The sequence below is a fragment of the Prinia subflava genome, chromosome 8 (genome assembly GCF_021018805.1).
Source record: "Prinia subflava isolate CZ2003 ecotype Zambia chromosome 8, Cam_Psub_1.2, whole genome shotgun sequence".
Classification (NCBI taxonomy): domain Eukaryota; kingdom Metazoa; phylum Chordata; class Aves; order Passeriformes; family Cisticolidae; genus Prinia; species Prinia subflava.
The window spans coordinates 10,726,787-10,739,354 of record NC_086254.1 but is presented as its reverse complement, the minus strand read 5'-3'; the positions used below and the strand labels follow the sequence as shown (position 1 = coordinate 10,739,354).

General features: G+C 47.7%; 1 protein-coding gene across 6 annotated transcripts in view; it reads right to left on the bottom strand.

The window, feature by feature from the left end:
- Positions 1–12,568, bottom strand: part of SGSM2 (small G protein signaling modulator 2) — a 34,664-nt gene that overhangs the window by 16,589 nt on the left and 5,507 nt on the right. For all 6 annotated transcript variants that reach the window (XM_063402953.1, XM_063402956.1, XM_063402955.1 and 3 more), the window contains exons 2-6: positions 11,488–11,563; positions 4,680–4,842; positions 2,770–2,928; positions 802–869; positions 180–325 (exon numbers count right to left, since the gene is read on the bottom strand). In XM_063402953.1, the coding sequence (XP_063259023.1) occupies positions 180–325; positions 802–869; positions 2,770–2,928; positions 4,680–4,842; positions 11,488–11,563 (612 nt within the window). The remainder of the gene's footprint in view (positions 1–179; positions 326–801; positions 870–2,769; positions 2,929–4,679; positions 4,843–11,487; positions 11,564–12,568) is intronic.

Genomic DNA, 12,568 nt, shown 5'->3' with positions numbered 1-12,568 from the left:
AAACTTTCCTACATACAGATAAAGAGGACATTGTGGCCCAAATGGACTTCTTGTCTGTGATAAAGCTCCGTTACAGAAGAGAAAAGAAAGGCTGTTCCAGATTCAGGTATCTCCCTCATGGGGCTGTTTTTACTGTCAGCCTGTGCCCTAGGTCAGAAACAGGTAGAATAAATACCTACTCCCAGGGCTGGGCGCTTGGAGGGGGAGTCCTGGCGGCCGTGTGCGCCGTGGATGCGGTGCCGCTGCACCAGCTCGTCAGCAGAAGGGTCTGTCCAGTAATGGTCAGCTGTCTTCAGCTTGGTGTACTCCAGAGCACACGGTCCAACTAGGAAAAGAGCAAGGGAGAAACCTGAGTCTGTTCAGAGACACACCCAGTGCTATCCTGCTGGCTGAGCACTGGGGGTGAGATTTCCTTCTCAAGCCAAGTGAATACTAACAGTCACCAACCCTACAGGACCAGCCCACAATACAGACAATATAATAATGTATCACTCCTACTACCCAGGGCTGTATAAGAGTATTCCTGTAGGACACAGCAGCATTAGCAGCTACAAACTGCCAGCAAGCATTCAGTAAAAATCCATTCCTGTTCTGCTTTCTGATCCAAACAATAATTACTAATAAAACCAGATGATCAAACTCTTCTGGTCTGCAACAAAACATCTTCACTGTTGCTCTTTTACAAATAGTTAACTACATACAAGATATAAAATTCACCTCTTGCAACACTGTCATAATGCAAAATTCTTTAGGAAACTATGTATTTTCTTCAGCATAAGATGTAACTTTGCAAGAACTCACCTAGCAAAGAAGCCAGTATTGGGCCACAAACAGGATCTGCCAGTAAAGCTTCCTTTTCATAGTATTTACTAGGAATAAAAGATCAGTGCCCAGTTAAAAACATTACTTGGTGTGAACCATTTCAAAGCTTGGGTTTAGCTACAGGTCTAACACAAAGGGCCTCTCGATATGCTTATTCTGTCTCATCTATTTTTCAACTGAGCTTGGAGAGGCAGGAGCTTGCCTTGTGCTCAGTGTGTTTACCCAGTATATTTGATTTGGGGCTTTGGGCAGAATTACAATATGGGAACAAACAATAGCTCTCTGCAAGCAATTTTGTCCATTTTCCACAGAGACGAAACAATCCACACATTCTTAAACATCTCTTCCATTGTGAGGAATCATCCTGAAACCCTGTGAAGAACAATGAACTACCACATTGCTCTTGCAGTGACCCTGCAGTCTTGCCATTGCAGCAGGCAAAGCTGCTTTACAAAACCACAGAGGCCCAAACAGCCACAGCTCTTGGATGCCATTGTCCTCTGTGGTCTGTTCACTAGATGGGGCTCAAACTCTAAAGCACCTGCTCCTCCTCCAGGACAAAACTGCTGAAGGACATGAACATGGAGCATCTGAGCAGCGATGACACAAAAATGCATGGTAACAAGTCTTATGAAAAGGTTTGTTTTTTCCATATTCAGGTTCTCAAAATCACACACCTGCACTGAAGGACCTGATCCTAACTCATCTGAACGGATGGGGAAGGCAGTGAGGTGAACATCTACAACACACAGTGAGGGAACAACTGAGAGCAAACTCCCCTGATGTGTCTCCTGTGGATTATGTGGAAAAGAAATTAAAATCCCTTGTACCCATGTATCTGCAGACGCTGAGGCAGTAGACTAAAATGCTTTTATTAACTGTGTCTCTGAGACATGGCCAACCCTCCCTCCGTCTCTTCTGCACACAGCTCATAAAAGCCAAGCTGGTATTACATATCCCAGAGCAACAGTTTGCTTGAACAGCACAAAGACCTTTCTTCCATTCCCTTGCTTTTAGTGGCAAGATACATCATGAAAATAAAGCTAATGACACGGAACACAGTAACACAAACTTGGAAAATACTGAGAAAATAAGCTGCTTTGCCCTTAGCTCTCATCCTTGTTCAGACCCATTGGCTTTGGATAAACAAGAATGTGTTGCCAGTGCAGAACGACAAGAGCAGCCCTGCCAGCAAAGTGCCTTTCTGGGATGACACCAGGCTTTAGGGTCCCTTCCTTTCCCTTTTTATGGGAGATTGTCCTCAGTGTGCCCCATTAAGTCTTCTGTATCATGGGTTATGGGAGGGCAGGGAGGGTAGGAGTTAAGAGCCACTCCTTGGCAAACCACAGCTGATGCTGGGCAGCAGGAAGCAAAACCAGAACAGAGAGGACTCATCTTTGTCCCTGAAGGAGTCTGTGGGGAATACATCCATAAAGCATTGATGCTCTTCTCTGGTTTTGCAAGGGAAGACTTTCACTTTACACAAAGCTTGATTTTGCTAGAAAGGAAACATGATTCAAAGAACCTGTTTTCACAACTGTAAGGATTTATGTCACTTAGCCCCTCCTGTTCTAATTCTCCTTTCTTTCATCTACAAAAGACATTTTCCTCCCTGACATCCTCAAGTTCCAAAGGATTATTTTCAACTCATGACCTATTAGTAGATATTTCTATTCCACTAAGGTCTAGGTCCCATTAGAATATGGGCACCTAACATACTTGAAGTTACGTTTGTGGCTGATTTCTGGATGCCTGTTAATTTTTATTTTTTTTTAACCTGAAACACTGTCAATGATGAAAAGTTGAAGTACATTTTTTTCTAAATGCCTTTTTAAGTGGTTTTCGTCTTACTGGAAGCCTGCATCACAGGGGTTTGCTGCAGACTTTTGATGAAATCTCTTGCTGCATCAGTCCAACAAATCCCCATGCTTCTGCTGCTTTCCTTACCTGCAGTTATCAACAATGTACTGCACAATCTTGTCCAGCACCTTCTCAATCAAGGCTGTCCGAACCCAGATGTGCTTGATAGCCTGAGGTGTCAGGACAGGTGTTTTGCTTGTGGTTGATCCCTGCCTTTTGAGGGGTTCCTGCCCTGGCTGATTTTTCCTGCAAAAGGTGATAAAATCAAAGTAGTCAGAATTTGCACTGTCTGATGCCAGCTCCATCATCCAGTGAAAGCCATCCCCCTGCATCAGGTAACACCGTGCAGCTGCAGGAGAAAGGTGGCTAGAAGGCACAGGGGCACATGCCTTGGCTCTCCACACACTGCCCTGGGCTGAGAGGAACAGGAACTCTCTCAATGTCTTTTCCAGAAAATCTCCTCCTTAAAATAGAAGAAGGTCCCATTTTGCCTCAATGAGGAAAGAAACCCTGACATCTTCAGGTTCTTTGCCAGCACTTGGGTTCCCTTTCAGGAAACTGTTCAGTTACACAGAGTAAATGCATTTGTTTGGGGCGGTTTGGGTGAGATCTGTAATTCCCCTCTGCATTGACAGGGTCCCAAGTCCTGCAGGAGCCCCTACAGAGACCCACTGACATCAGAGCAATTCGGGTGTGTTTAGGCACATCCTAAACAGGGGTTTTCTTAAGCCACAGCCTCACGAACAGTTAGGCTGTTACAGACCTTCTGTCTCATTTCATACATCCAGCAGGGCGAGTCCACCCGCTGCAGTATTTCCCAATAGTATCTTTGCTGTGTGTATTTTCTACTGCACTTAAATTTTGTGGCTGTTAATAGCTGAAAAACACTCAAAATCTGTGCAAAAGAAACCACAGAATTTAAGTTCATTTGCTCCTCTCTGTTAGAAGACACAGCCAAAGTTCCCTGGTGGTTAGAGAGGTGTATGTGTGGGCTCTTAACCAGCAGAAAGGCTGGTGAATTTTCAGTAGAAAGCATCCTTCTTCCCAACATTTAAAAAACTAAAATTAATAAAATCCCTGTCTGTATCAGTAGGCACAATTAAAAATATATAAAAAATAGATATATATCTGTCAAAAACGACATAACAAAGTCTGATAATTAAAAGTCTAATAAAGATAAATGTCAGAAAATTACACAGAAGTACTAATTTAATAACCGTCAATAATTGAAGACAAGCTCTCTCAGCAAAGCCCTTCTTACAGCAAATTGATCAGAGGCTAAAAGTTCCTATGATGTGCAAAGAGGTCTTAGGGCTCAGCAGTGCCTACCAACAGAATTAAAAATGCTCTTGTCCTGAGCTTACAGGACAAGACATGCACTGTGATTCCATCTACAGAACCACATTGAAAATTTTAACTTTGCTACTCACCACCAGCAAGAAGTCTAAGACTTCCAATAACCTCAAGTCCCTGACTCCGGGATTCTGTTGTGCTTAAGTCCAGTATGTACTGAACAGCTTTCCTATAACATCCTTCTTCCCATTACTCTTCATTAATTTAACCGTTTCTGCTACGATACCTACAAATTTGTCCCTGGTTTGGCAGGAGCATCCCAAAACAGCTTTTCCAGTATGTCTGTTCTCAAGTTCCTCCTTCCACCCCCTCCCTTCCCACTGACAGTCCAAGCTGGTCCACCATACCCTGAGTGTGGGCCCTCTCTGAAATCAGTAATTAGTCACTTCTGTTGCTGTGTGTGGGTTGAATGTGCTCCTCTGCTGTACTGAGAAGCAAAATGAAACACCAAAGCCCCAGCTCCCCATCCCCGTCCCTTTGCTCACTGCCAGCTTGACCAAACACAAACATCTACAGCCACTAACACAACAAAGCTGCATCACCCGTGGGCAGACAGGCCCCTGTGCACTCTCGGGGCAGCCTGTGTCCCCCCGTGCTGCACACACACTGCATCAACTGGGCTGACAGACAGAGCTCAGCCTCACCTGCTCTCCACCTGCTGCTGCAGCTCCTGCACCTTCCTGCACACGTCTCCAGCGATGGCGCAGGTCTTGCCCACCTTGGTGAAGAGCGCGGCCACCTTGTCGGTGCGCAGGAAGCCGGCAGCCCTGCGCTTCAGCATGTGCAGCAGACACGCCTCCACCACACCTGCGGGGAGCACAGAGCGTTAGGGGCCGCCGCCCCGGCCTCCTCCCGGCCAGCACTGCTCACTGCCACTCCCCGGCTGGCACTGCTCACTGCCACCCCTCAGCCAGCACTGCCCACTGCCACCCCTCGGCCAGCACTGCTCACTGCCACCCCTCAGCCAGCACTGCTCACTGCCACCCCCCGGCCAGCACTGCTCACTGCCACCCCCCGGCCGGCACTGCTCACTGCCACCCCTCAGCCAGCACTGCCCAATGCCACCCCTCAGCCAGCACTGCTCACTGCCACCCCTCGGCCAGCACTGCTCACTGCCACCCCTCAGCCAGCACTGCTCACTGCCACCCCCCGGCCAGCACTGCTCACTGCCACCCCCCGGCCGGCACTGCTCACTGCCACCCCTCAGCCAGCACTGCCCAATGCCACCCCTCAGCCAGCACTGCTCACTGCCACCCCTCAGCCAGCACTGCTCACTGCCAACCCAGCCAGCACTGCTCACTGCCACCCCTCAGCCACCACTGCTCACTGCCACCCCTCAGCCACCACTGCCCACTGCCACCCCTCAGCCAGCACTGCTCACTGCCACCCCAGCCGGCACTGCTCACTGCCACCCCTCAGCCAGCACTGCTCACTGCCACCCCAGCCAGCACTGCTCACTGCCACCCCTCAGCCAGCACTGCTCACTGCCACCCCTCAGCCAGCACTGCTCACTGCCACCCCAGCCAGCACTGCCCACTGTCACCCCAGCCAGCCCTGCTCACTGCCACCCCTCAGCCAGCACTGCTCACTGCCACCCCCCGGCCAGCACTGCTCACTGCCACCCCAGCCAGCACTGCTCACTGCCACCCCTCAGCCAGCACTGCTCACTGCCACCCCAGCCAGCACTGCTCACTGCCACCCCTCAGCCAGCACTGCTCACTGCCACCCCTCAGCCAGCACTGCTCACTGCCACCCCAGCCAGCACTGCTCACTGCCACCCCCCGGCCAGCACTGCTCACTGCCACCCCTCAGCCAGCACTGCTCACTGCCACCCCAGCCAGCACTGCTCACTGCCACCCCTCAGCCAGCACTGCTCACTGCCACCAGGCACTGAGCCGGAGGGACAGACACGGATCAGAACCAGGTGTGTGTCTGATCTGCACCTACAAGCACCTGGTAAAGTACAGATAATGGCACCGTAAATGAACTGCAATCTGAGTATTTTCACCCCACTTTACATGTGCCACACAGAACCACACTAACATGCCCTGGTGGCCACCAGTAAAACACTGCACTGCACTATGCTAGCCTTGCAAGACTGCAGCAGAAATCTAGCCAGCTCTCATGTAACCTGCTGCAGGGAAAGGAAATCAGAAATACAAATTTAAAAAAAAACAAATCAAAACAAAAAATAAGCTTTCCTTGTCTATCAGCTTCTGAAGTGAGACTGCAGATGACTCACAGAGTCACACAAACGGATGAAGGAGAACAGACCAGTTCATTCACAGGCAAGGGAAAAGACCCAGCTCCATGTGCCAGGTGTGTGCCCAGGGCAGGGCAGCCTTCACCGGGCTCGGAGTGCAGCACTGATAGGGCTCTCCTGTGCTGGGTGGCAGCAGGCAGCCCATGGGGACACTGCAGCTCCCCTGCCACGTTAAACACTGGTTACAGTAACAAGTGGCACTCCATCTGCTCTGACACTGACTCTCGCCCCACGCTCTGCGGCTCTTTTGGAGAGAAGGCAGCATTTTATTGCACTTTATGGCCAACACTGTCAGGTGCTGAGCATTTCCTCAAGATTCCTTATTGTACTTGAAGGCTCCAAATCCCTTAACACCTGAAAGCCTGCATCTGAAAAAGACCTGTCCTCACTGAAAACTAACCTGAGTGTCAGGCCAGACTGAGGAGCACACAGACACCTCCTGCCGGCTGCACCCTGAGCCCCACCCCAGCAGCAGCCACAGGCAGACCGAGCTGCCGTAGGGCACAACGGGGCAGTGCCCTGGCCTCAGCTCTGGCACACTGCTGTTTGCTCAGACAGGCACCACGCAGCAGGTCTGATGCTGCTTCCCACGCTGGTGGCACCTGCAGCCAGGACGATGCCTCAGAATCCAACACCCCCCAGGCACAACAGCCTGTGCCCGGCACCGCTCCCTGGCAGCGGGGGCAGGACGTGCGGCACATCCCTGAGTGACCCCTCGTGCCCACCATAGACCGCCTCTGCCACCAAAAGACTCCTGTGGGTGGCAGAGGCAGAGCCTGTGGCCTGACAGGAGCAGCCCAGCGCTGAGCACAGCTCTGGAGCCAGGCTGGCTCCCCTGCGAGGGAAAGGAGCATCCGTGCAGGGACGCCGCAGAGCGGCGGGGGGACAGTGAGTGATGACAGCACGGGGAACTTCCTCACAGCACGCTCGAGCTCCTGTCTAGCAACCATCACAACAGCTCTTAACCCAGCAACTGTTGTGCTCTTTCAATTAGACATAAAGAAAAAAGAAAAAGAAAAGCAGCTTTCTGGATGCCTGGAGCAATGCAGCAATTTGGTTCCAAATCTTAAATGAAGCAACCTGCCTTTAAAAATAACTGCAAAGAAGTGCATTGTTGTTGCTTAGGAAACAGGCCCTCTTCCCACCTTCACTGCTTTTCTTTATTTCTTTAAAACAATAAAATATTAATGAAACAAATTTAGTGAAAAGCACAGCAGGCACAGCTTTAATTATTAATAAATGCTGCAGCTACCTCTGAGGGCAATTTCCCCAGTGACTGTCCCTAGAGCCCCAGTATTTAATTATTCCATTGTGACATTTCTCATCACAAGAACTTGGGTAAGATCAGTCCCCAGCTGTCTATAACACATGGAGGGGTCATTTGAAGGGATGAGACACTGGAATTTGCAGCTGTATTGCCTCAAAATGTATTTTCCACAGGACAAGAGACTAATGCACACCCAGTTCTGTGTAAGGCACCCTTGGAGGGGGGCAGGTTACAGCCCAGCCTGTGTGACCCCCAGGTCACTTCATTCTCCTACACTTCCCCCCTAGCCTGTCAGCACTCTTCTCTCCAGGCTCCTTTCAACAAGAATTATTCCAGAACAGCTGGAATAATTCACATCTGCCTTGATCTGAATGTGCTTGCAAATACACCACGGCTTTTATCCAGTTAAACTACAAAACATCCAAGCAGGGCAGCACATCCTGAGACACAGGTGCCATCCCATTCCAACCCAGGGGACCGTGGGGATGCCAGCCTGGTGGCACAGGAGAGCAGGAAGGGATCCCTCCCGCCACAGCATGAGAATGGCACAGCAGGGCAGCACCAGCTTCCTGGCACAGCCCCCCGGGCTTTCCTTTGGCTCAGTGTCCAAGGCAGGCACTGATCTCCCTGCACCTTGCCAGCATCGCCCACAGCCAAGCTCAGTCAGAAAGGAAGCGTTACACATCCTGAACAAATTGGCAGAAGAGTCACTTCAGGCCGTAGAACCTTTGAAAAGACATGATAATTTTTGGTAAACCAAAACCAGGAGTTACAAACTGCACAGCTCAGACTGCAGCCTGAAGAGGCAACACAAACAATTTCAGGGGTTATAGTACAAGAACCTTGGGACAGGGAAATGGGGTTATTTACCCATTTCTGGGAAAATGAACCATTTTTCCCTTTTTGGAATCTGACATTCTAAGAAGACCTAAAAACAGATGATTCAGCTGTTTCTGGAGAAACTGATAACATCAGAAATGCACCACCAGGTGGTCTTGTGTGCACACAGGTAATTTGTACACATGCACACATGCTTTTGGCTACAGGTGTGTGTGCACACAGGTAAGTAACTATTGCACAGCCCAATATGATCCCCAGCCTGCCTACTGCCACTGTACCTACAACAAACACATACAAACCCCGACCAGATAAAAAGGCAGCAACTCATCACACACAGAGTGGAAGAGCAGCTCTGCACTGAGAATAAATCAGCACAGCTCAGGTAATTCCCTTGTATGGTTCAGTTGACAGCAGCCATCTAAAAATTCATTAACTCCAGACAGTTTTAAGGAACATTCTCTGCAGTATTCACTGCTGAATTTAATTAAGTGCAGATATATTATTGATTTACAGTTCAAATAATCATGGTGTCCACCAAGCTTCAGAAAATGTCACTTTTTTATGACTTCACCACAGCTACTTCTTCCAGGGTCAGGTGAACAAGTTCAGTTTTGTCCTTTTTTGCCTCTATGAAAATTCTGATGTGACTTAATGGCCTGTGAAATGAGAGTTCTGGGGCTGGAAGGGTGGTGAGCAGAGAAATGAAGGCCTGTGGAAGGATTATTTATGGGGTGTACTTAGCAGATGAGATTTTCCTTAGACAGGAAGAAATACTGCAGCTAAATACCTTGTTTTCATGGAAACTGTGCACAGGGAATTGAATTCATGAGGCTGAAGAAATTAAAAACAAGTGAGAAGAGGAGGATGATAAAGAAGCCATCAGATGCTCATGATCTGCAGCTGCAGTTGCTGTGTGCTGCTGCCCAGATCTGCCCAGTTTGAAGGCAGTTTTACTGCCAAGCTGCAGCCTGCTGTGTCACTGGGACACGCACGCCGAGCAGGGGAGACAGCGGAACCCGAGTGCCAGCTGACAGCAAAGGGCTCACAGGACACATCCACGCCTGTTCACCTGCACTCAGCCTGCTTTTGCTGGGCACAGAACATCCTATGTGCAATAATTCCCTAGAAAATAAAACGAAAAAACTGTCTAAATGGACAATTCCCAGTTCTAAAGTGGCTGGGAAACTTCAGGGCTGAAATTTGGTGACTGCTTCTCTTTAAATTAGTGATCATTAGGCTTCAAGGATCTCAGCAACCTTCAGAAAACAGAAGTGTTTTCATTAAACACTGTTAAGGGTAAATCAAAATTACTGAAGTTTCTCTAAATATTGAAAATTATCCAATTTGATGGCCCAGGATCAAAGCAAAATGTTTAGCAGAGTTCTCTAAAAAGCACTAGAGATTTTATTTCACTTCTCAAGCTACAAACACATGCAGTTCAAAAACTGTTTCATTTCACATCAGAGCTAATATTCACTGGTTTTTTCCTCCCCACTACACCACACCACTCATTAATTCAAGCATCATCTTTGGAGCACAATCAAAAACCTTCTAAATGTGCATGAAAAAATATTTGCCTCCCCCCAATTACGATTATCTCTGGTACACTCTCTGGGCTAATGTGTTTATCAAGTGAGGTAGAGTCTCTGTAAACTATTTTTTAGGCATTATTCATCATTGCAAATGTTTGTTTCCCAAATAGAAGCAGTGATACAGAGAGACTTGTGTTTTGTTTGTGAGAGATCTGCATTTCTATGGCAGATTATCTTTATTTTTTTTTAATATCAATGCCAAGGGTAGAAAGCAAAAAGAATTAAGATGATAAACTGTCAGGTTGGGCAATGGTTATTTACATCTATTTCTACAGAAGTCACATTTCTGTGAGCTAAGGAAAAAAGAGAAAACTGAATTATTTGTTTGCTGTTAAATCTGAATATGGTGCTATTTAAAAGCCTCAAGGCAATCAGCTAAAAACCCCAAAGCATAAGACATCTCTTCCAAATGGGGCCTTGTGCTTACAAATCCCTCCTTCTGGATAAGCACAGCTGCCCTGCAGAGGCACCATTCCTCCAGGCCAGCAAGCACGGCCCAGACTGGAGCATTTCCTGCAGGATAAGGGACACATGCCATTTAATGGGCACCTTCAGCCATCCGGGACCTAGGGCAGCTGTGAACTGTTCAGCTACTAATGCAGAGAGACCCTGAAATCAACCATCGTGTATTTAAGAGACTCTTCTCAACTCAGCCTAGCAGGAGAGTAAAATGATTCACAAGAATTCTATATTTATAATGAAGATTCACCAAAAATGACTCATGTACTGAACCAACCTAATTTTAAATAGAAGGGAAAAACCTCTTGAAGAGTCACATGAAACTGGAGTGGGGGAGGGAAGAGAACTGCACACACAGGAGAGCACCAGCCAGGAGCTGTTAGCCAAATCTGCTGGAAGGGATTTCTCCATACAATCAGCCAAAGTTAAAACAGAACATTCAGCTTCACCTCCTTCTGGTTTAGAGTTAATCAAGGCCTCGGTTCAGAGCAGCAGCAGGTTGGAGTTCTGCCTTAGCACAGGTAGGACTGCTGGGCAATAATGAGGCAACTTAGTGCAGAGTTATTAGTTCTTCAGACCATGAAGAATACAGAACACAAAACCAACTAGAATCACAGCAGGAGGACGAGAGAATTACCAAGACTTTAAAGTATTCCTAATTTTGGCCAAGCAGAGTCTAACAGAAATAGCTGCCACCCTGCTACCCGTTACACCAACAAAGCAGCACAGCCCCAGGACAGGACTGCAGGAACAGAGGCCAGGCAGAGCTCACTGGGGGCTCCCTGGGACGCAGCCAGCCTGCAGCAAGGCCAGCTGCCCTCCTGGCCGGGCACTTGGATAATAACGTTTTAGTAAGAGTTACTTTACAACTTGTAATGTAAACACACAGATAGCAAATACAGAGGGGAAATGGACCCGAAGACCATGATTTCTAATAGCTAAATCCCTGCATTTACCCTGACAGCAGAGAAAATAAATGTCTAGAGGAAAAGTAATGCTAGGCAGCGTTAGCTCTTCCACATGACATTTACCACATAAGGCGATGATGTGACTGCTGTCTTCATGTACAAATTTCCTGGTGACAGCTTCTTCCATGATCTGCTTCACCTAAAATGAATAGAGAGAAAAGATTGTATGATCCCAACAAAATCAGCACAGCACTTAGGAGTTTCAGTTTCAACCACTGCTTGCCCCTTCCCCCTCACATCGCATTTTGCACGGAAGAATGGATTTAAGGGGGAAAGCACAAACAAACGTGAAGGGCTTATCATGACATGAGGAAACCTCTGGCAGAACAAGGACAGGTCTGTTTGGGGTGTGCCCCCACAAAAGGCGGATCTCAGTGTGCCCACAGTACCCTCCAAAGAACTTCTCCTGCATAAGTTCCAAAGAGCTGTGAAAGACTTTTTATATGATTCATCCTTGGCCTTCACACAGTCTCCTCTGCTCACGAAACCAGATTGTGTTGCTATGTCCCATTTCCACCTGTGCCATTCTGCTCTTTTTCAAGCACAGTGCATCCCTGAGAGGTTTAGGGCCACTTTCCCCCTACCTTGGAAGCATGGAACATGCCACAGCAATTACAAATTATGCCTTTGAGGCTCTGTTGCACTAGACAATATACCAAGTTATTACAGTACCTACAGAGAAGGCAGTGCCTTCAGTTTTCCAATTTCAAGACACGATTTAACAATTGTAGCAAATAAAATTATACTTATCATGCTTTTTAAGAATTTAAAACAAAGTTCCATTCTAGTTTCAGGGCCCAAGATGTGCCAAGCTCCAGAGGGAAATCACTGCAAATTACTGACTTTCAAAAATTAAAGAAAAACCCTACAATTCTTACAATGAGGCTCTTGGCAAGAGGCTGTAGTGACCCTCTGTTCATCTGCCAGTGATTCCTCCCCAATGGCTTCCTCAGCCTGACACAGCATGAAACCTCAGTGGTTTCCAACTCATTTATCAGACACTCATTTCCTCCTGGCCGTGGAGAGCTTGCTCTCTTGCATATACAAATCAACCATCATTTTTGACTTCTCTCATTTGTGAGCTACAATTACAGGGTTCTGACACTCTGACTAAACATATGCCAACTCACTTTAAATATATGAA